The sequence below is a fragment of the Serinus canaria genome, chromosome 2 (assembly GCF_022539315.1).
Source record: "Serinus canaria isolate serCan28SL12 chromosome 2, serCan2020, whole genome shotgun sequence".
NCBI classification, from domain to species: domain Eukaryota; kingdom Metazoa; phylum Chordata; class Aves; order Passeriformes; family Fringillidae; genus Serinus; species Serinus canaria.
Genome location: NC_066315.1, coordinates 67320347 through 67344350, shown reverse-complemented (window position 1 = coordinate 67344350; position 24004 = coordinate 67320347). Strand labels below are relative to the sequence as shown.

General features: G+C 39.7%; 2 protein-coding genes across 3 annotated transcripts in view; both read right to left on the bottom strand.

The window, feature by feature from the left end:
• The window catches only part of LYRM4 (LYR motif containing 4), a 615895-nt gene that overhangs the window by 492145 nt on the left and 99746 nt on the right, over nt 1-24004 (bottom strand). The window lies entirely within an intron of this gene.
• Nucleotides 1618-13519, bottom strand: RPP40 (ribonuclease P/MRP subunit p40). Of its 2 annotated transcripts, none has more exons than XM_009090578.4 (8): nt 13340-13519; nt 11232-11376; nt 10356-10424; nt 8259-8354; nt 6998-7123; nt 3719-3917; nt 2671-2805; nt 1618-1890 (listed from the first exon to the last, which is right to left on the bottom strand). In XM_009090578.4, the coding sequence occupies exons 1-8, from the start codon at nt 13457-13459 to the stop codon at nt 1692-1694; spliced, it is 1089 nt and encodes a 362-aa protein (XP_009088826.4). In that variant the 5' UTR covers nt 13460-13519; the 3' UTR covers nt 1618-1691. The 2 variants fall into 2 exon arrangements, with proteins under 2 accessions (XP_009088826.4, XP_030084003.2); XM_030228143.2 differs by lacking the exon at nt 13340-13519 and adding an exon at nt 11882-13088.

Genomic DNA, 24004 nt, shown 5'->3' with positions numbered 1-24004 from the left:
GGTAGAAAGATGATCACATTCACAGGGCCTGCAGTTAGTAGCTCTGAAGTTAGTAGCTCTGAAGCTACAAACTTCAATTTTTCATAAAAATGTAGGATTTTAAACTTTTTAGAATTTTTGCTACAGGTGTAGCTTCCAGGAAGTCTCAAGTAAAAACCTGACCCTCTGGTCAAGAGAAAAAAGGAATATACATAAAAGAAACTGGTAACGAGAAGAAAGTCCATAATGCCTCAACAGACACTTTCAAAAGCAGACTTCAGTCAACACTCAAGCCCTTCACACTGATGCACAGTAATGAAACACAACCATGTTAAGTATTGCCTAGTCATGTGCCAAGGCAAGAATTTTCCCAGACTCTTGTACCATTGTCTATTCAGTTTGTGATTGTGTGAGTCTGTGTCTGTACATGTAACTTCTGCTCCTGGCAGCCTACTAGAAACATCTCATGGCAGCACAATCTTGAGAAATAACATCATCATTTCAAAAACTGCTGATTCTGTGGAGTTGTAGGACATGTAGCAGAGCTTGAGCAAAAGAGGGTTAGGGTAGTGGAGGGGTGTGCTAGACAGATACCACCTGGTAAATCCAGCATGATTCCCCTCACTGAAGAGAAACAATAAACAGATAAAAGTAGAGCTTAGCTGCTTCCCATAGTCTTTCTGCTTTGTTGTGCCAAACACTGTCCCTGACATTTCCACTACAGCTTTTCCCCAGTTTTCAGTACCAATCTCTCACTCCATCAAGTGAGCAACTTCAATTTTAGCACTGTATTGGTACTTTAATGATACATACTCATTTCTCAAAACAAACCCCAAATCCCACCTTCCCCAAACCACCATCCACCTTTCCATGGATTTCAACAGGAGTAGCATGGATTCTTTATAGATGCCTATGCTCTCAGCACGACTGCTTACTGTTCATGAAACTTGCTTTACATCAAGTGCATTGTGTGAGGGCACATCCCTCACAGCTTCCCTTCCAGAAACGTGTCTGCAATAACATCGCAGCTCCATGGGTTGGCCTGGAAGCAAGAACCACACCCTCCCTTTCAAAGCAGAGATTTTGTGTGCATGTGTGTAGGTCAGTTAAGAAAGAAAGCAGCAGACTTTTGCATCACTGTCAGAACCATACTTCTGACCATCAGCTGTGATCTGCTAAATCAGGGGGGCAGGTCAGTAAGCTTTCACTTTTTCCACATTTAATGGGTGCCCCTCCCAGTGCCACACACCTTCTCCTCACCTTTTTCTCCTACCCATTACCAAATCAAGGAGAACACATCCACCCTTTGGTTTATTTTGCTAGCATGTAGGCTGAAATACCTTTAACAGTGATATCTAAATGTAAAGAAATAAAACACTTAATCCCAAAATGAGCTTTCCTGACAAATATTATAGCTAGCAATTTGTAAAGCTAACTTTCAAATTCCAAATTTGCTCCTGGAAAAGAGGATTCCTGAGAAAAACTCTCAAAAACTTAACTTTTCCTAAAAGCTGTGAAGTTTTCTGAAGTTTTGCAGAAGGCATTGTGTAACAGTGTAGAAACAAAGATCCATTCTTTCCATTGGTCACAAATAACAAAAACACGATCAGACTCCCAGTACTTAATCTGTTACACAACTACCTGTACAAAAAATATTTTATTAGTTTTCTGTCCATAACAAGGATTAGAGAACTTCTTCTGTGGACATAACTTTATGGAGGACAATCATCATGAGCTCCTACAGCCATGTGAAGCCAGTAGTCCAGATTTCTAAAAATGACAAAGTTGTACAAGTTCTCTCCTCCTTTGTGGAAACCATGTTCACTTTCTCTCCAGGAAACAGGGCTGTCTGCAAAGCCATGCACAGTTAAGGTCAGCCAATGTGCCAGTTTTGGTTCACCAAAATAGCAACTGCAGGCAAGAAGATAAGATAATTGATGATTATAATGGAATGGGCAGCACATTCAAGGCTACAGTATAAAGTAAAACAATCAAAGACACACTTCATTGAAAAATTATTAACAGTTAAAAAGTTTAGTCCATAATAAATAAACTTGAAATAAATAAAATATTCAGAATATTCAAACATATTCTGAAAATATTCAAAATATTCAGAACATTAGGGAACAAAGTAAGATTGACTATCTATTATTCCTATCATAGTTTTATACATGGCAAACCTGCAAGTTGCAGCAATTAGAAAAAGTCCTAAATTGTGAACTAGCCGTTCTGACTTTCCTACAGCATGCACTGTCTTTCAGAAAATTGAGAATTTAATGAGAACAATGCTATCAGGGAAGAAAAAAGACATTGGAGGAAGTAAAGTAGTCTAAGGCTATGCTTGACACAAATACTTTTACCACCAGAGAGGAAATAGATTATGAATAATCAAAGCCAGATAGCATCCACCCCTCATTTTAAAAACGTAGGAGTACCAGTTTCTTAGAAATTCAGATAAAAACCAAAGTCATGACTAAAAAACAGGGCAAGCCTTTTCAAATTCAAGGCATTCAAAATTGTCTTTTACATTTTATACTGATGTCAAGCTTCCAGTTAATTTCCTAATGAAAACAAAAGTCTACATTTATATATTTTGTTATTTATTTCCAACTGAAAAGTATTTAAAAGTGATTTCAAACAAGAAGTGTTTGAGTACAAGTGCTACAGTAATGTGTTTCTGTCAGTCCTTACCACAGCTGCTCCAATAACTGAATAATCTTCTCAGGAATTATAAAGCCTGTGATTGTGCACAAAAAAGCTTTTTCCACCACTGTGTTGGGCTCAGGACAGCAATAGGTTGATAGGAAGCTGGAGGATTTGTTGTCTCTGAAAGAAAAAACAATAAAGTAACTGAAATAAATATGCTTTAAATATTCTATAGGATGTCTGAGTAATCAGAACTTGTACCAAACAAGTAGGATCTATGTATATCATCTAAATTAATGTTAAGTAACTAATGACTAAGCAATCAATACAAAAGATCTCATGGTGCTGTGGGTTAACCCTGTAAGCACCCAAACACCACACAGCTGCCCCCTCACCCACTCCCACCTGGCACTGAAAGGCTAATGGGAGAAAAACGCACGGGAGATAAAGACAATTTAATAAGCAGAGGAGAAGTTCCACACAAAGCAAAGCATGCAAAGGAATTAATTTACTACCTCCCAAGGCCTGGCAGATGTGAAGTCATCTCCAGGAAGGCGGGGCTTCTAACTGACTTGGGAAGAGAAACGCTGGAGCTCGGAACATTTCCCACCCATCTTTGCCCAAGCTTTTGCTGCCGAGCATGTCACCATATCCTATGGTGTAGGATATCCCTCTCTTCAGCTGGGGTCTGCTGTCCTGGCTGGGTTCTCTCCCAGCCTCCTGCCCAGCCCCAGCCTCCTTACTGGCAGGGCCATAGGAGGGACAGAAAGAGGCCTTCAGACAGTGCAAGCCCTACCCATCAATAGCTAAAACATCCCCTGTTATCAACACTCTAGGTCACAGATACAAAGCACAGCACCACACCAGTTACTGTGAAGAAAATTAACTCTATCCCAGCCCACTCCAGTACATATGGGTATCCCTAAAAACACAAATAAAATCATTCAAGACGTACATAAACATTTAACTGCATAAAAGACTCTCACTTATAAAACAGTGTCTGTCTTAATTTTTATTCAACTATTTCTTAAAATAAATTGTGGTTTTCCATACTTAAAACATTTTTAAAGATCAAACAAATTCAAGTACTTACAAGCTAACTTGATTCAAGACAGCACCCAGCCATTCAAAGAGCTCCTCTGTACTGCAGGACTCCTCTGGTTTTCCTTGTAGATCATTACTTTTTAACACTGGACACTGCAAGTCCCTTAAGGTGCTGAATGTTATTTTTGGCTTCAGGGCCTGTATTTGGTTTTTTGAAAAGTATGACATCAATGTTGATCCCTCTGCACCTTAACAACACAGTATCACAAACAGCTGTTACGAAAGTACTAAACAAAAGGAGCAGTGAATACATGAAACATTTGTATATAAACAATCTTCAGCTTCCTTATCTTCTTGGAAATAAAAGTTAGTGCAAGATTCAGCAACTTAATACAGCTCAGTAAATTTGCTATCTCACTACGAAGTGTAGATTTGCCAATACAAAATTCAAGTGGAATTAACTGCGTGAGTAATAAAATGAGCTTGTTAAAAAGATGAACTCAGAGTGCTCCTGAAAAGGAACAGATAAAATGGAGCAGGAATGTCATCTCAGAACAGCATTTTCCCTGAATAATGGAAAAGTGAATATGTGATTAGAGGTTTAAGAACAGATTTATCAATGATGTCAAGAGAAATTCCAGAATAATCTGGAGCATAAGGACTGAAGAGAAAAGAAAGAAGAGAGGGTAAAAAAATCAAAATACATCACCAACGTTGCTTTACTAGAAGAATAAATTCACCCCTGCTCTCCTCTCCCAGATAACTCTTCAATGCAGTATGGCTGTAAGAATTAAATGTGCCTTGATGGACGTGTGGGAAAGCAGTAGTAAGAGATCCAAAACAGCAAGTATTTAGACTAAAAAACTAACCTAAGCAGGCATATTTTAAATTCAGAGATATTACCAACTTGCTTTTGAAGCAGGAAGGTAATTGATGTGGAATAAATTCTCCTAAATTTCAAATTCCAGATAATACGTGCTATTTTCAAGAAGTAATCATGGGTGTCTAGGAGACCAAGAAATAATGCCTTACTCATGAAAAGTCTAAAGTGCAGAGGAACATTTAGATACCACAGAAAAGACGTGTGTAAACAGCAGAAATTCAAGAATAGGGTAGAGTTCACTGTGGAATGCTGTATCTACAATCTCCTATCAGAAAATATGGACTGCTTAAAGTCTATCAGCCATATTTATGTCATCAAGGACAATCATTTGGGGGAGTAGAAAATGGAGAGTTAAGCTCAATTTTTTTTAGTCATTCCTCAAAAAAAGGTTGTTGCAAAGGGCACAGTGACAAAGACTGAATTCTTCTTAATTTAGTATCTTTATAAAGATATACGTAAGTCTGAGAAGTGCCAGAAGAGATGATCTTCCTTACATTCTAATTAGCACTTGTTAGCCTAACAGGTTCAAATAATGTATAATTTTGCCCTAGAATTCTTAGTAAAATATAGAAAATTGTACATTTTACACATCGAGCCCTAAATGCAGGAGATCTCAAAAACTACAGTCAGATCCTAACAGAATAATTCCTCCAGCTACAGCACAGCTTTCTATATTAACAGCAACCAGGCACATCATCAAAGCTTTCCAGAGGGCACTGAATTTCATCCAATAAATATGCAACATTGTGATAGAAATTACAGCAATAGAAAAAACATTGTATTGCCTCTGTCATTAAAGACATATTCCCTTTTCCTGTTCTTCTTGGTGCCTAAACCACAATGTAGGAAAACTGGGTATGAAAACCAAAAATCCTGCAGTGCTGGCCATAGCAAGAAACACCAGATATCAGTAGGAAGGCTGAAAGCACAATGTTCACTGAGGACACAGATTCTCTTGACAAAACACAGCCTGCTTTTTCCCTTAGAGCAGAATCTACACAATGTCTGATATCTATTAATAAAAACCTATAAAAGTTTTATTTTTGTCAGTACTAGGGAAATAATAGTCTTTTGTGTGTTATGAGCACAAGATTCTTGCACAGAAAGGCATTCAGATTTAACTCCATATTCAGGAAATGACTGACCTGACCTGTTTTGGGGATGTAAGAAAGTGAGGGGAAAAAATGCTATTTTTCCTGAATGCTGTTAGCATGGGCAGCAACAAACATATGAAAAATAGTGACCCTAAGGCATTTTGCTCTCTGTCCAGGGTCAATAAATCCAAGCAAGCTGAGCGTGAAGATCTGCCACCTCAGTTGGATTTATGTCACCATTTATGGTAGCAACAGCCTTCACTGTGACTCTTTCCTGAAGATTACAAGGACGGGAATTGCAAGCCTTTAAACAATTTCTGTATGACAAACAAGAAAGCATCCTTGTCATATGATTAGTACTTAGAAAGGGGGAGGGGAAGCATGAAGGAATAAAGTGAAACATGGGACACTCCTCAAGGAGCTTGTAAACAGCTTCTGTTTCTCAGATGAGTTAACACCTTCTCAGTCTTGGCCTTAAAGAGCCAGGAAAAATGAACAATACAAAGAGGAGATGGGAAAGCATCCTCAGGGACCTTTCTAATATCATTTCTCCCTAGTGTGGAGACTCAAAGCAAAACAACACCAAAAGCTACATATCTGTGATGAAGAAAACCATGTTTTTCAGTACAGACACTTGCAGTTTTCATCAGTCCTATGCAACTGCTACATATCCCTACATACAGCCTGTTCTGAGCTAATACAAACAAGGCCAGAAGAAAAAATAGTGTAATTAGAAAACAGTAGATAAACAAATAGTAGAAGATTATTTGAAACAGTATAATTTCTTATAGCAACCTTTTACTTGGCTGCAACCTCAAACAAGTGCTTGAGAATAAAGTGATCAAACAGCAGTCTGTGTATCCAGGTACATGGCACACAATGTAAACAGGGAATCTGTACATGTCCTGTAACTACTGAGGGAATCAGAGTTCCCCACCCTAAGTATGCAACTAGATACATAACTTATGTGTATTAATAAAAAAAATACAAACCAAAAAAAGAGTATTGATAATGGTTACATATGTCAGAAATGTATAAAGAAGAGGCAGCACCATCAAACAGGCAAAGTTTTGCCAGAAAGCCTGGGCAACATAGAGAAAGGAAATGAAGCAACTCCTGTGAATCACTGTTGTGCTCCTGAACTGAGATATTCTGTGCACAGGAAGTAACACCCTCCCCACCCCAAACAAATAAACAAAACAAACATAAAATCCCACCCATACACATTTCAATCTAACTTTTCCCTCCACTGAAAAGGCATTTCTAAAATCACTAGAAAAAAAACAGTAAACAAAAAATATTTGGACTTCATGTCAGTTACATTTTAGTTTTGCTTTTGGTTCTTATTTACCTGTATTATACCAAGCCAGTAGGAAGTCAAATTCTAAAGGTTTCTTTTCTTTCAAGGCCCAAAGCACTCTGTTATGTTTCTTGCTCTCAGGGTGAAAGCCAGCATCAGTCAAGTCAATAGTGATAACTGCAGAAAATACACAACAGCTATTGGTACCCAATTAAAATAAAATTTATTATTAAATTAGAAGAGCACAAAGAAACCAAAGAACATTAAACTTCCTCTTTACATTTGCAGAATCTTTACAAAGTATTTGATTATGCAAATATGACTCCCCATTATGTAAATAAATATTCACCTCCTGCAGTCCTTCTTTTGATATAATCTGGAACTGCTTCCTCCTGACTGGAAGGACAGATTCCTCTTGAAATGGCATTGACAGAAGTCCCTGAACAGTGCCTTAAAAATATCTTGCTAATCAGGCAAGCTATTAGCTGTAAAAAAACCCCCATAATTTCTAAGAACAAGTAATGTATACAGAATGACACTTTTTCAATAGGTTGGCTTTTTCTTAGGTGAACTGTCCCATGCATAAGTTATATTTATTTTTCAAATGGAAATTTCATTATATATTTTGATGATCAGAATGGTAAAATGATGTCGCATTTTGCCAAAATACTTACTAGAGGCGACAAGTTTCCCCTCCTAAAGTTTTTATGTAACTACACCTATCAAATGCTGCAAGTTCCAATACATTTGAGATGGCACAGTGTTCATGTTAGGGTATTTTTTCCTAAAAAAACAAATTAATAAAATTCACACTTGAGATGTCTCCTCTGCAGCTGTTAAAAAATTATGTTTTTCAAGTACTTGGTACATAGAGATTACTATTTTAGATGTGTGAAACACAGAACAATTCTGCCTTTCAAACATGCAGCCTTGGGTGAGGCTCTTGACTGATTTTGTACAGTGTACACATTTTAAACACCTCCTTAATCAGTTTAAAATTTTCTGACTTAAATCAGAAGATACTGACATCATGCAGAGTATGCAAAAATTCTTAAATACTACATCACTCCAGTAGAAACAACACAATGAGAACCCTTGAAATTAAAAATTTTATAGAGTACTGAAAAGGTGATGTATTTGTGTCCTTAAAGCTGCTTTACTACTTGGAGAAAAGTACTTTCTCTCTTCAGGCAGTCCTTGTAGCTGCATCTGGAAAACTATAACCTAGACAACAACTAATTGTAGTGAAAGGGAAGTTCCAACAGCTGAACAAGGTGCTTCTTAAATAAGCCCCATTTATAGAAGTACTTACTATATCGCATTACTTTTTTGCCAGAGTACCGAGAAGGGCAACCTTGCAGTCCAAGTTCCTCATAAGTATCCTTATCCACTGACAGAATTAGTTTACCTATAAACAAACCAAATTTTAATAGAAATAATCTTCTACTTGGCTCCCTTTGAAGTCTTTTGAGAACTGTATACCTTTTACAATGTTAGCTTCAGATCAATGGTATTACTAATGTAATGCAGACTCCTTAGTTCCAGTTAAATGGATTACCAGATTAATCCTTAAAAAAAAAAAGGTTATAACTCAATTATTATTTTTTTATCAAAGAGTTCTTGTGAACTAGAGTAAGAAAAGCATAATATTATTCCTGAGATAGTCATAGCTTTTTTACTGTATTACTCAGTTCATTGTCTCCATCTTTCCTTCACTCATCCTCTAGCACTTGCTGTGTCATTAGCTGAGCACTACATTGCACAAGGGCCTGATTTAGTAAACATTCATGCTCAACATGCACTGCTCAGCTAAATAAACAAAAGCAGTTCCTCCATGTCCACTGGGACTACTCACACTGAGTAAACTACGCCTGCTAGCGATGAGCTGATACATGCTGGAACAACTCTGCTTCTGTGCTCATAAACTAGATCTGGCTGCTGCTGCTTGGTACAGAGCTTCATACAAGAGCTCTCTCTCCAACACAGTCCTTGGGTTCTACTGCACAAGTAACAGCACAGAACAGAACACAAACAAATAAGACTGCTGAGGAAGAGTTCAGACAGTGACATCACCAGGAACTGCAACACCGCCTCTGCAATAATTGTGCAGAGCTTGTAACACTTGTATCACACAAACTCCATCACTATCAAGTATCCATTTTGCCAGGACTGTGCTAACAGACATATAAAAGAATTCTTCTGAACAATCTGAATTTATTCATGCCCTCATGGGCACTTGTCATATTATAGCATCTTAGGCTGGAGGGCAGATAGACCAGTTTGTATTACTATTATATCTTATATACTGTTAAACAGAAATAGGACAATGCAACTGAAGCTCAAAAGAGCTTCACTTTTTCACCTGAGATGTGGCACATTTTATGATGTCTTCTCATAAAACTGTGATACCACTGAAACAGACTTTTAACATGCTACATACTTCTCAGGGAATCACAGAATCCTCACAGAATCATTAAATGCTTTGGCTTAGAAGGTACAGTTAAGATCATCCAACTCCATCCCCTCTACCATGGGCAGACACACTTCCAGGTTGCTCAAAGCCCCATACAGCCTGGTCTTGAACACTTCTAGGGATGGGGCATTCACAACTTCTATGGGCAACCTGTTCCAGGGCCTCACCACCCTCACAGTAAGGACTTTTTTCCTAATATCCAACCTAAATCTACTCTCTTCCAGTTCAAATCCATTCCCCCACATCCTACTACTACATGACCTGTTAAAAAATTTCTCTCTGGTTCACTTTCAGACTCCCTTTAGGTACAGGCAAGTGCTCTGATACTCCCCAGAGCCTTCTCCTCTCCAGGCTAAACAACCCCAGCTCTCTCAGGCTGTCTTCATCGGAGAAGTGATCCAGTTCTGTGAGCATCTTTGTGACCTCCTCTGGACTTGTTCCAGCAGGTCTGTGTCCTTCCTGTGCTGGGGACTCAGAGTTGAATGAAGTACCCAAGGTGGGATCTCATGAGAATAAACACTTAATATTTTAAAAGTGTTCCTAAGCAGTGCTGATAACTTTCTTTTTTGATACAAATTCTGTCTTAAAGATAGTAGGAAACATGAAGTTGGAATGCAATGTTTTTACAAAGATTGCAATCTTTGTAAAGACTGCAAAGCAATTATGTAGCAATTGCAATTATGGTTGAAGCATTGACAATCTGACTACACTTTTTTAACTTCCTTCAGATGAAATGAATAATTTAACAGCATGAATTAAAAAAAAGAGCTAAAATTAGTATTTTTTCCAATTCACATGTGTTTCTAACGAAGCTGGCAAGTACAGTAAGCATTATTTTCCAGTTTATATCATTCCAAATTTAAAAAAAAACCCAACCAGAAACAACCCAGACCACAACTGACATGTATTACTGAAACCAAAACAAATCCCCCATACCATTTGGTAGCAGAGCAGCAGTATTATCTTGATCAATTTTTGTCTTATAGGTAAGTGCGTAGCATGAACCTTTAACAGTAAAGCAGAAAAACATGAGATTACACAGTCTGTAAAGACAGAGACGTCAAGATAAACAATTCACTTCAAGACAACCAAACATGACAAACACCATCTGAATCACTCTCATGTTTTCACTGACTAACTTTCCTTCTCAAGCAAAATGGCATTGTTATTATTTTTTATAAACTCTGTTCTGGCAATATTTTAAAGGACCTATAATAGGCATAATGTTAATAATATGCCCTGATATGAAAACATTTTCTTTCCTTCCACCTGTGACTCTCCCCAGTCATCAAATGGAAAACCCAATTATTTCCCAGACATATTTTTATTACCAGTTCACACAAAGGCAAGGTGGCTGGGCAGAGGCTGTATCTTTCTTTGCATCCTCTTTGCTCCTACTGGGTAAGGATGAGCTGTGACAGCTCTCTTAGTGAAATTTAAAAAAATAAGGAAGCATATTTTTCTCTTGCCTGCTGTGGAGCACAGCTCAGCACAGCTCTGTGCTGAAGTATGAAGGAACAAAAAAGGGAGAAGGAAAATTTCTACAAGAATCTCCATAAAAGTGAGGTGGAATAGAGAGAAATTTATAAGGAAGAATCACAGGAGTTTTGGACCCAGTGAGGGTAAACAAACATTGTCACACATAACAAAGCAGAAAAAAGCATATGAACAAATTAATCTGCTTAGTACTTTTTCTTTCCTTCTTTTAAAACACTTTTCAGAACAAACACTAATAAGACTACTAAAAATTTTGCTGTGGTATAAAATAAGTACATTATGGCTACATTAGTTCTGTTCTGATTTCCTCCTTACCTTTCTTCACGAAAGCATCAATGAATTCATGAGCTACCAATTCATGAATGGGTAAATTCCTCACCAGGTAGTACTCTCCAATATCTGCAATTGTGCTTTTCAGCACTTCAGGTAGCATGCCACATTCCGGGATCAATAAAGACACCTATTAGGAGCATATTTGTAATGTAAATCCTATCCTGTTCTGAAAAAAACCCCAACCAACCAAAACAACTAGAAATACAAAAGAAAACCTCTATTTTCAAGGATATATCAGTATACTATGTTAAAATGAGATGGAAAAAAAGTAATATCAGGCTACTGTCTTCAAAATGTATCAATTTTCATAGTCTCTGGGTACACTAAATACATTATTTGGCCGTTTGGGTGTTGGTTTTTTGGTTTGTGGGTGGGTTTTTTTTTCCTTTTTTTTTTTTTTTTTACTATACAATAGCATTTGATGTATTATGTAAAGACATGATCTTATATAGTATGAGTTAACAGAAGATCTCGTTTCACATCATTATACATTTTAGCTTGATGTTGCACTGGGACACCTCCTTCAGCCCTCACTGGAGTACTTGTTGAAGCAGTTGTAACTAAAAATGTAGGCTAAGCATTTCTGTAATCTTAGTGGAAAAGCAAAGACCAAAGTAGAATCTTCAATTTACCTTTTGCTTAAAACCTTCCCCGTATATTTTCCATAGACCAAGAGAACCCTGAAGTCTGGCAGACCAGGGAAAACAAGGTAATGTCTGGCAAGTAATATAATAATAGCAAGTATGAAGCTTCCCAGGCAGCACAAAGGTCTGTCTCCTTGCTCCCCCCTCCATTCCCCAAAAACTTCTTTCCCAAAGCTCTTGGAGAACAGGTGTGTATCTCTCTTGCCACACACTGATCAAGAGAACAAATGAGCTGTCTTCCACACCGATAGAAAGTTTTCTGATTAGCTGCTAAAAATATCTCAGAACTCAGAAATAGTTAACAATTTAGCCCATAGAGTTACAGGGTATGAGAAGGGGGTTATGAAACAGGGTCCTGCCTGATTGCTGCAAAATGTGCAATACCTACAAATTTTCTTAAGGAAGGATGTTCTTTGATGTTTGGCCTTTGTACACTTTCAAGCCTAATCAACAAGAAAGGAGATTTAATCCATGAAAAAAGAGTACAGCTAACAAGCTTTAAGTCAAGTCCAGGTCTCTGTTAAGGTTTAGGGCTGGACATGTTTCAGTGATCTCAGACCTAGGGTGAGCTTAACAAAGCTCAGGGAGAAGGATGTACCACTGATAGCAGGCAGACAGAACACAGCATCTACAGGCCACAAAGACATTTGGCAGAACTTCCATAATAAGTAAGAAACTTAATAAACTCAGCAACTCTGCTGAACCATCTCTGAGAGGATAAAAGGCGATTCCGGCAGGTGAAGAACACGGCCACCGACCCCAGAAACCCCCTGACTCCTAAGCAGAGAAAGACTGAGGTGCAGATTAATTAGCACGGGAGACTCATTAACCCATTAACCCAACAGAAGATAGAATACTAACTAATAACAGAACTAGGTAACTTGTAGCCAATGAACACTAATTCCTTTGTTTGCTAAAATATATAAACAGTGAAAAGTTTTGATAGGTGGTGCGATTGACTTGTGGAAACCTCCGCCTGGTGCCCTGCCGCACTGAACGATGTCTCATTTCTAAACTGGACCCCGCGCCTGTGTTTAGAGAGCTCCTAAAATCGGCACCACCACCTCTCCCACTGGCTCACCCCTCTGCTCCTACTGCCCGCCCGCTCTTTCGCTCCTGGAGGAAGGAAGGAGTTTGTTTCTCCCACGTTGTGCGAGACCACAACCACAGAGGGGCTAATTTGCCTTCTTTTCTTTTCCCCCTCCCCAAAAATGAGGCGCGCGGGCCACCTCTGGCAAGGACGGAGGAGCCCCCACAGAACACCGAGCTTGGCGCGAGCGGGGCACCGGCAACGCGCCCCTGGAGCGGCCGACGGGCAGAAGCCCGGGACGGGCGGCGTGGGCAGCTCCGACCCTTCCCTTTTCCCTTCCCCTTTCCCTTCCCTTCCTTTCCCCGCCTCCCTGAGGGGGTCCCGCCGAGGCCCGGGCCCGCGCTCGCGCCACTCACGCGGCAGCTGTAGGCGTGGTCCCGCACGTGCGCCGCGTGCCGCGAGCGCGGGTGGCGCGCGTGGCCGCGCTCGCACACCAGCAGGTGCCGCGGCGCGCGCCCGAGCTGCGCCGGCAGCATCCCGGATCCCGCCCGCCTTCCTCCTCCTCCTCCTCCTCCTCCTCCTCTGCCTCCGGCCGGGAGATGCCAGAGGCGGAGAGGAGGGCCGGGAAGGGGCCGCGCCGTGAGGTCACGTCCGCCGGCTCCGGCGGCACAGCCTCTTCCGCTGTGGCGGCGGCGGGTCCGCGGTCGTCGCTGTCTCCGTTGCCCTGCCCAGCGCCGGTGACCGCTCGGGACTCTCGGTCCCTGCGGGCTCTGAGCAGCCCCGGCACGGATCGGACACCGACCCCGCAGGAGCTGCGTGTGCATCTGCGCGGTGGTTTAAGCACGGCGGTGGTTCAGTGCCCGGAGGGAGCTGGAGAGGGACCTTTTCCAAGCGCCTGGAGTGACAGGACAAGGGGCAATGGCTTCAAACTGAAAGAGCCTAGAGTTAGATTAGATATTAAAATTCAACTCTTTACTGTGAGGGTGATGAGGCACTGGAACAAATTGCCCCAAGAAGCTGTGGATGCCCCTTCCCTGGAAGTGCTCAAAGCCAGGCTGGACAGAGCTTTGAGCGACCTGGTGTAGTGGAAGGTGTCTGCCCGTGGTAGGGGGGATGGAGCTGGATGAGCTTTGCTGTCCCTTCCAACGCGATCGTTCCGTGACTCCCGAGCAGCCCTGCAGGCTGAGCCAGGCACGGGTGCTGCACTGCCGGGCCCCGGGGCGCCTCTCGGGACGCTGTTCCCGGGGAACCAGGCACTGCACGTGGAGCGCGACCCTGCCTCGGGTGTGCTGTGCTGTCTTACCGCTCCTTCTGCACGGTGTATGTCTCACACAAAGTGTTCATAAAAAAGTTCCGGCTTTCCCGCCTTCCTGTAGTGCCAGTCCCCTGGCTTCGTGGCTTCCAATTTAATTTAAAATGGCACCGAGCAACTTTCTGGGTCGTTGCCGTTTCTGTAGCCAGCACAGTCGCTAAGTGCAGCGGTTCTGGCTCGTTGCGCTGACTCAGCCCCCCTTGTTTCTGGGCATGAGCTTTCCGGGTGCCCGTGTGCTGCAGGGACACCGGGACACCGCTGCTGCTGTTGCTCCGAGCTCGGAGCTCTGTGCCCCGCACCGAGGTCAAGCCGCCCCTCGGGAGCTCACCGGCTCGTTAACGCCCTGGAGGAGGAGGGCTGAATGGTGCGCTGCCCGTATAAATCAGATTGATTAGATTATTATAATCAAAAAAAAAAAAAAAGGCTGTGCAATCACAGTAGCCTTCTGAGCACGCAGGCGTTAATGGGGAAGGAGCGATATGATTAATATCAGTTGTTATCACAGCCGCGAGCAGGAGCGTCTGCGGGCAGACGAACCTCGCTCTGCGGCGATCAGAAAGCCTGTGCCATTAAAGGGGTGAAAAGTTCAAGCCTCCGATCAATAAGCTCAGAGAGGCAGGAAAATTCAGCTACATTCAAAGCAGCTTGTGGAGGTTTTTTTAATGTTTGTTTGATTTTTTTTTTTTTTTGGGCGGGGGGCTGTTTTTGTGGGGTGTGTTGGGGCGTTTTATGAGCTTTTCTATGCTAACGCAATTTATGCTTTCTGCTGGGATACGAATGGATGGGAAGAGAATTGAGGAAAAAATATGTTGGGGAAGGGTCAAGAGAGTCAAGATTCATGGTTGCATATTCAGTGTTAAGTCAGTATTTTATGGATTCTGGCAGGAGTGTAGTTCAGTGCAGCACAGTGGAGCACAGAAGGATTTGCATCACTGTTCAGTCAGTTTGGTTCATGTGTCAGGCAATTAATTTTAACCCACCCTTAGTTATAGATATTGGCTGTCCTACTATTGAGTATGTGTGTTTTAGAGAACTCCCTGAAGACACTGAACTACATTAAAAAACCCACTTAGAAGTCCAGTAGTCTGTGTTGTAACATACAGAATTTCCCTATGTTTAAATGAGACATAAATCATATATATATATGTGTGTGTGTATATACTAATTGTTTGTAACTGCTGACATTTTTATAATCGTTACAGTTTTATGAGTAATTTGGTATGGGATTTCTTTATATTGCAAAAAAAAAAAAAAGACCTTTTAAACTTTAAATACTTTAAATAATTTAAGGTGTAAAGCTATCACAATTTTCCTAAGGATTTCAAACCCGTGACAGGGTAATGCAGTTTTACAGCAATTCAGTTTCTGCATGCTTCAAGACAGTTACAGGATACAGTCAAGAGGAAAGGATTGCCTTGAGGCAACTTGTGGTAATAAGTTGGAATACGGAAGGATCTCTCAAATACTTCCTGGGACTAGTGAAATTTGATTTTGTATAAAATGACTGAGTTTGGAAAGAAAAGTTGGATCTTCACATTATGTACAGTATCTCTTTTTGTGAAGCCCAGCTGCTTCTTGCATATACTTTTTTCACTATGGAAGAACAGTCTTAAATGCTGGATTTTCTGATTTAAAAAAACATTAATAAAATACATAGAATTTCATTAAATCAAATCTAAACAAGTATTCATTACAGACTTTTCATTTTGGTTTGTGTCTTTAAGATGAATCAAAATATTTTTCTTTTCAGTTTTTTCTTTCTTAAATAGTGTTGACTGCAGAAGAGAAGGAAGGAAGTTGTCTAAATCTTTTAACCTTGGCTATTATAATTAGTACTTGTCAAAACCTCTGGTGCTGTGTTTATCTAAAAATAATAAAATGTGTAAGACTGAAAACCATCCATTTACTCAATCAGCGTCAAATGGGTTTTTTTGTGGAGGAAAGTGGAAAGATGGTGAAGATGTGGACAGTTAGCTTTATTCCCTGGCTTTTACACACTTTAGTCCATATATTCAGAGCAGTGATGGACTCTAAAAAAGGTCCCACTCAGACTTGTTCTTTAGGTGCTTACAAAGCTCTGCTGAGCTACTCCCCAAAGCAGCCATTCAAGCCAGGAAGATCAGTGAATGCTAACCATGGACCATGTAGTTGGATTTGGTTTAAAATGCCATTAGAAACCCCCAACCAACCAACCAACCAACCAACCAACCAACCAACCAACCAACCAACCAACCAACCAACCAACATCTGATCTGTTTTTCTTGGAGTTAAACCCCCGGTAATCTTGGAAACCTCCTATTTACTCAGTTTTGTGGTATTACAATGGTAGAAGAAATGAGAGGGTTAATTCCTCCAACAAGGTTCTGGGGAGCAGGAGTGTGTTTCATCTCTATTCAAGCAGCATAATCACCTCCACTTGCCTCCCATGGATCAGATTTTGTCAGGGCCCTGCATGATACTGGGGCATTTTCATGCACTTTCTCTCTCCTCCTAAACAAGTGAATTGTCCTTCACATTATGGCTCATATGAGGCACGTGTACTCTGTTTTCTATTCACACTTCCTTACAGTAGGTAACAAACTACTGGCCATGTTCCTCTGGTTGCCCCTTCATCTGCTGGGAAACATCCTAGGGAACACTTCCACACCCACCTCGACCTTCCATGGGCAATAAAGATGTTCTTGTCCCATAACAAATGGGGAAAATGCTGCATTTTCCATTGCTAAGGTCTCCTCTCCTGGCGTGACAGTAACAGACACCATTTCCCCTCAAACTGAATGACCAATTAACACGATGGTGTTAAACTCATTTTAGCAGTTTTGTTCTCAATCTGTACATGATTTTCCCAGTTATATGAGCTGGTGTGATAAAGGATATTAATCGTCCCTGGAGAAATTATCTTGATAATATCCTTAGAACATTTTATTTCTAGTAACATTAGTGCTGCTCCTGGGATTGCTGCAGATCACACTGTTACTTTAATGCACCATCATGAAGATACAGGATGCAAAGCAAAGAGAAAATATAACCAAGCATTCCTTCCTGTCCACATCTTAAAAAAAAAAAAAGAAAAAAAGAAAAAAGGTGGCACAGAAATTTAAAAGTAGGGTGCATTTTCTGTTAAGATCAGTGCAGAATACTTCCTTCCTATCACAGCTCAAGCTTCCAGGCTGCTTCAAGGAGACGATTTGCCATTTCCAATAATAATAATAATAATAATAATAATATAATAATAAATAATAATAATATAATAATAATAATAATAATAATAATAATAATAATATAATAATAATTGCAATTTAGATGATATATCATATATATCATGTGTTATATATTATATATACTATATTATATATTTTATATAGCATCCTATAATCTAATTATATGTTTATTATATTATTATAATGATAAATAAATAATTAAATAATAAATTAGTACTATTTCTGTTGCTCAATCTTTTGTGTATTACTGCCTATTATTAATAAGTATTGGGATTGCAAGGCCACTGGCATTTTTCTCTCACTAAGCTGTTTCTCTACACCCCCAAATTATAAAAGGTCCTGTGCTGCACTTCACAGGAGTGAAAAGTGAAAATCTTGTGTGGGGCTGGCTGTAGCTCTTTCCACCAAGGATGGGTGCCAAAGTTTGGTGCTGCGAGTTTAGCACAGTAAAATTTCAATCACCCTTTTGCAATGAAACATCAGAGCCACGTGGTTGCTGCTTTCAAGCACAGCGAAGCTGGAGATGGTGCCAGCAGAGGAGGAAAGCCACAGGGAGAGGAGCCTGTTCTCTCAGCCAGCTGGAAGCCTCTTTCTCTATGGCTGGATGGAGAGTTTGCCTCAGCCCCCCTGCCTGCACAAAAGTTCTCAAAAAGCAGCTGCTGGAGTGCCTGCATTCACTATTTGTCACCCTAATATTACCTACGAAATCAAGCAACACAAACTGTGTAGTATTTAAAATAACCCAAGATGGAAAAAAAGATCCAAACCCACAAACAAAACAAAATCCACCTTCTTTGGTAAGAGTAGTTTTTTCAGCAAGATCTAAATGTTTACGGACCAGAGTGGCATTACCAATTGTACATTTCATTCATTTGAGCAAGATTCAAAATTTCAGCCTAGAAGTACACTAAAAATATTCTCCCTGCTCTCACCTTCCAACTATGTTGATGTTAAACTGGCTCATAGGAGCAATGGAAGCCAGTTTTGTTCAGGAAGTATTTAAAAGACTACATTAAGGTTAACCATCAAGGTAAAGGCACACATATATATGACTATAAACACACGAGAGTAATATGAGAGGCCAGGAGCACAGGTAAGAGTATGACATGGAAGTGTGTTTGTAAATGTGAGCTGAAGCCCCAACTACAGGCATGAAGTTATTTTTCTCCTCTGGTCCCCAGGATTTTGAAGACTGGAACCCTCCCAAGCACCTTTCCTGGGAGCACCTTTCCTGCAGACTTAAGATGTCATGCAAATAGCCTGTTCTAGTCTATTTTCCTTTTCTATTTTTCTTCCCAAGAATGTTCATACTCACATTCTCATTTACTGGTTTTTTTAATCTTGTGAGTTTTTAGGGTTTCTTTTTTTTTTTTTTCTGGAATGACTCTGAGGTCTTAGTATTTCTTTTTTTAAGACCTTATTTTGAATGAAATATTAAAAATTCTACTTTGAAAGAACAGCAGTCTCTGAATTTTGGTTTAAACCTAAATTTTGGTGAATTAAAATCAATTCTATTTTCTATAAATGCAGTTTAATCCAAACAACTGGGCAAAATTTGAAATTTCCTCCATTATTTTTTTCATGCCTAAGTGTTAGAAAAAAATTTTGAATAAAAGCTCTGCCACTGCAAGTGGGTCTTTGAATGTACAACCCATTCACACAAAATCTGCTGCTGATTGCAATGATGAGAAGGAAAATTAATTTCATCTTTAGTACTTGTACCTTTGTATTCTGCCTTCTAGCAGGTTTCACTCAAACTAACCTCTTCCTGTAACTGCTGCTTTGTTTGGGAATGCATTAAGGAAAGGCAAACCTTTGTACATGCCTGGATTTTTTATTTAGGCGAAAAATCCAGATAAGAAACTGTACCATCCATTAAATCAAGCAAACAGCAAAAATTGGATCAGTGTGAAAACATGGCATCTCAAATAAACTTTTAGACTTCACTGATTGCCTGGAGAATTAGAGCTCTCTGCAGAACATACTGAAAGCTGACCACCTCACTGCTTTTATCTACTGCACTTAAATGTGGAAAATAAAGAAGGCAATTTGCATCTTGTTGCAGCTGAGTGACAAAACTTTATGGGTCTTCCTGTTCTGTAACACGAATCAAGAAGTGACAACTACATGGATTCATTTGTAAACCATAGTGATGGTTTACAAAAGAGACAAGGAATTTTGCATGGAGTCATTAATCTTCAAATTTCAAAGTAAGACAGGCATCACAGTTAAATAAAAACACTCTGCCTTTGGCCAAGATAAATCTTTTGCTCTTGGAATGCAAAGGAAGTGATTTCTGTTGGGGAATGAATGCATCCTTCTTGTGGGAGAAATAAGAAATGCCATTTTTTCTTCATTTGCCAGGATAACTAATAAAATTAAGTGAAATTAAATGAAATGTTCAAGGACAACAGGCAAAAAAAGGAAAACTGCAAAGGAGAGAAAATAACTCCTGAAATCGGTTTTTGAGGTAATTTAGCTTTTTTTAATCACTGAATCCATTTAATTTTCACAACAAAAATTAATCCATTGCTATTAAAAGTCTTGCTCAGTTCATCAATTCATTAATCCCCCTTGGTTTTTAACTTGCTCCTCCTTGTGTCTCCAGCCTCATTAATAATTCAAAAGATAACTAAGGGCTCAAAAGCTTGGTTCCCTAAGACAAGCCTGGCTAATCTTGATCCTGTTGAGTTATCCTTAGATTTGCAAGTTAAATGCTTGGATGGAAAGGGTCTGGGCAGTACTGCTAATGTGACTAGGAAATAGTGGTATGTACAGGAGAGGGACATTAAGGACCAGAAATCAAAGCAACGAGTCTGGTGGGATGAGTGGGCAGTGATCTACTCACTGCTGCTGGGAAGAGGGAAACACAGAGCAGTGAAAACTTTCTGTTCACTCTAACTGTGCTCAGGCACTTCTGTTTCTTGGATGGGAGAGGGAGCAGGGTGTGAATGGCACCACTTCTTCTTCAAGAATATCTTTATTTTGAAAACAAAGTGTCTTCTTTTAACTGAATTATTTTTGAACTCCTTACATTGTGACTTCTTGAAGTATTTTCAAACTGAAGTGAGTCCTTCTGCCTCACGGAGTAAAAAGAGAAACAAATCAGTTTTGGCACCATTAGTTTGCATTCACAGTCTATCACATTACAGAGACATTAGAAAAGATGTACTGAACCACAGAAGTAGCAGCCTTTAAATGTCTCCTCAGTTTGGGAGTGAAAACAAATGGGAGAATGGGATTTGTCTTTGTTTTAGTTGGATATGAAAACAGAGACAGAAACAGAGTTACAGCAGATTTGTAGTCCAGATACCAGCAAAGGCAACATATTTTACTGAATTTATTCTTAAATATTTATTGTAGGAAAATGTATTGAACTATATATTATCTGCAGATGGCTTGTAAAAGGAACTGCCCTGAATTGTGCCAAGCCAGGAGGATCAAAAAGTCTAAAAGAATTTTATTAAGGTTGCATTTCCAATTCATGGTGATATGAATCATGATAACATCCTTTGGTAATGTTTTAATGTCATGATCACATACTACTTACATGGCTGGAGGACTTGGACTTAATTTCCTTCAAATTACAAAGAATGCAGGAAGGGAAAGGATGGTCCTGCCACAGGGGCAACTGGTTTTCTAGCCTGAAGGGACTAAATTTTATTGCTGCTCCAGACATTAAGTACCTGGCAGTGCTATGCAAATTGCTCAAACTAACTTGGCTACCTAATGTACACTGGTAATTTTCTACCCCAATAACCCACGCAGTCAGATTTCAGAGGTACTGTGCTCTAGCTGAAATCAAAAGGAGCGATGTGCTGAGTCAGTGAAAAATCTTCTATTCTCACAAGCAATTTCAAAAGTCAAGCTGCCCACTTCCAAAATGAGCACTTACAATAAAGGGACACTTTTTACCTTGACCTCTCTGCAGCTCAGCTCTCTAATGTGAAAAATCAGGAATATTTCATCTCATGGTAGTCTGTTTCTGAAGCACTTGAAAATACTGTGGTGCTGAGCACAATGGAGGATCCCATGAGGAAATACAATCACATCTCCAGAGCAGGACTGGAATACTGTTCAATAAGTCAGGCCTGCAGCTACACTTTGAGCAATGTGGAGGAAAGCAGTGACAACACCATTAAGTAGCTGTCTATCTTGTGTGCTTAACGAGACAGTCCTGAAAGAAAAATAGCCTAAAAATGCATAATTAAAGGCTGTAACCTTAATGATAGCTAAAAAAAAAAAAAAAAAAAAAAAGGCTGCATTAAGGTTATAAAGGCAATGTGACTTCAGGCTTCAGGCAATTTTCAGTGTATTGATGCTTGAATCTGCATTCCCATCATTCCCATCATTCTTTTAACATGGATTTTTTGATGGGTAATTAATATTAGGCTCTGTTCTATTGTTTAGGAAAAAAGTAATGATACATTGATTTGATGAAATGCAGCATATTGCCCATTGAAATGTGGACACTACAAAAGAGTAGACAAAGTATATTTTATTTACCTGAGTTTGCAGGATAAGGTTTATGTGTATCTGTGTTTAAGATTGCTGGTTTTTAACACAAATTTGAACTAGGAGCATGTCTTGAGAGAAATTGCCATAGGTTCTTGAAGGAGCAGCAGGAGCACACATGAATTTGTGAGTGAAAGTAAGCATAGAACTTCAGTGGCTCTACCTAGTATCACCTACCTAATTAGGTTCATACTTTACAATGCTTATAATGTTTTATAACATCAACTTGGGGGAACATGTTTCCCAATCCCACAAAGCAGTGACTGCTGACACAGATACTTAGAATTAAATACTTGCTAAAATTACTTGGTCAAATAATTTTACCTGACCACCAGAATCACTGCAGTTTGTTCAACAATTCTTTGCTACTACAACATTCTTCTTCTTCTTCTTCTTCTTCTTCTTATTATTATTATTATTATTAGTAGTAGTAGTAGTAGTAGTAGTAGTAGTAATAGTAGTAGTAGTAGTAGTATTATATCTATGTCTATATGATGCAGATGCAGTAGCAACCCTGACTTCATGTTCACACACCTTCTCCTTCATCCTTTATCAATGATTCCTTTAACCAGTGACTGTCTTTTCTTCACCCCACCCCAGGCTGCAGCATGTCACCTCTTGAAGTGGGCTAATGCACCCTTTTATGTTTGTTAGATTACTACCCTGACAGGATCATGTGTGCCTTTTATTGAAAAGCTTCAAATCTGACTTGCTTCAAATAGAAAGTTCTGGTTTTAGAATGTTTTCTGACTTTAAATTGTTTGAGAACACTGGTTTCATTTGTGGGACAGGTGATCTTCTACATGTTATTTCAATTTTTCATTTTGCTGCTAGAGAGGAACGTATTTGCAATGAGATGAAACTGAAAAGCAATGACAATCAGCCACACCACCAGATGGAGCTTCTTTTCTGCCTTTCCTGCTTCAGGTGCTGAAGCTCTGGAACTGAACTCACTGGGACTGTGGGACTTTACCTGTTTTTATAGTCGATGAAATAGAAAACTCTCTTTCAGGACTAAGTAGCCCTGCATTCATAGATGCTGAATTGCTACTTCAGCAATTATTAGTTGTGCACTGTTAATGACAGCTATTGTGCCAGTCCTTTGCTTTTACAGGCTTAGGCTCTGTCATGCAGTCCTGTTTCTTGTTCATGCACTTGAGAGTTTTCAAGTACAAGCTCGCTTCTTAGAATGGCACACTAATATCAAAACAGCACATATTTCTACTCTTTTTTTCCTTACTGTAAAAAACTATTAACATTCTTCAGAAAAGCAAATCTCCTGTATCCAGCCCTAATAATCTATACATAATCTATTTTATTCACTGAAATTCAACTCTGAAGTCTCCTTGTGTGCTTTTAGCAGTACTGCATTGTGTTACAGATTCCTATATGCTGGTTTATATATACATCAAATGAAGTTGTGATGTTCATAAGTCATGAGAATCAATATAAATGCCCGTGATAAACATTCTCTCTCTTTACAGGATATACTCCATCTGATACCTGTTTTGCTATCTGGTATCATAGCTGAGCTATTGAGAACTGACTGTAATTGAGGCAGTGTGGGAAAACCCAGAGAGACAGGGTTGAATTTATTCCTCTTTTGACAGTGTGAAAAACACACATTCAAGCCAACAAATTTTAATGTAGCATTTATACAGCAAGATTGCTTGGAAGCCTATTCCAGTTTTAACCCAAGAAATGGGGCTGATGTACAGCTTACCCAGCTGTGACTGCTGGACTGAAAAGGTTGGCCTGCATTTGCCAGGAGTCATTAGAACAGCCTAGATTGCCCAACTCTGTTTTCCCAAAGGACAGGGAGGTATCTGCACTGAAGAGGTCAGGTTAGTGTTCCACTGTGCCACGTCAAACACAGCTCTAAAGACCAGCAAGGTTTTGCCAGCCAACGTCAAGAAGGTCCTTGTGCCAAATTCTGGAGGGACCAGCTGGCAAATTCTGTGGTCCTGGGAGAGACCAAGGGAGTTCATGCCACTATTGATTTTGTGTGAGCCACGCACCTTGCTGCTTGTAAC

Bases quoted from the DNA above. Each gene is read 5' to 3' on its own strand.
- RPP40 (XM_030228143.2), bottom strand. From the start codon at position 12,043: ATGGAGGGGGGAGCAAGGAGACAGACCTTTGTGCTGCCTGGGAAGCTT. The intron at 8,355-10,355 runs GTATGGGGGATT...GTTTGTTTATAG, and splicing joins TGCTGCTCTGCTACCAAATG to GTAAACTAATTCTGTCAGTG. The intron at 7,124-8,258 runs GTAAGTACTTCT...TATTTTCTGCAG, and splicing joins CAAAAAAGTAATGCGATATA to TTATCACTATTGACTTGACT.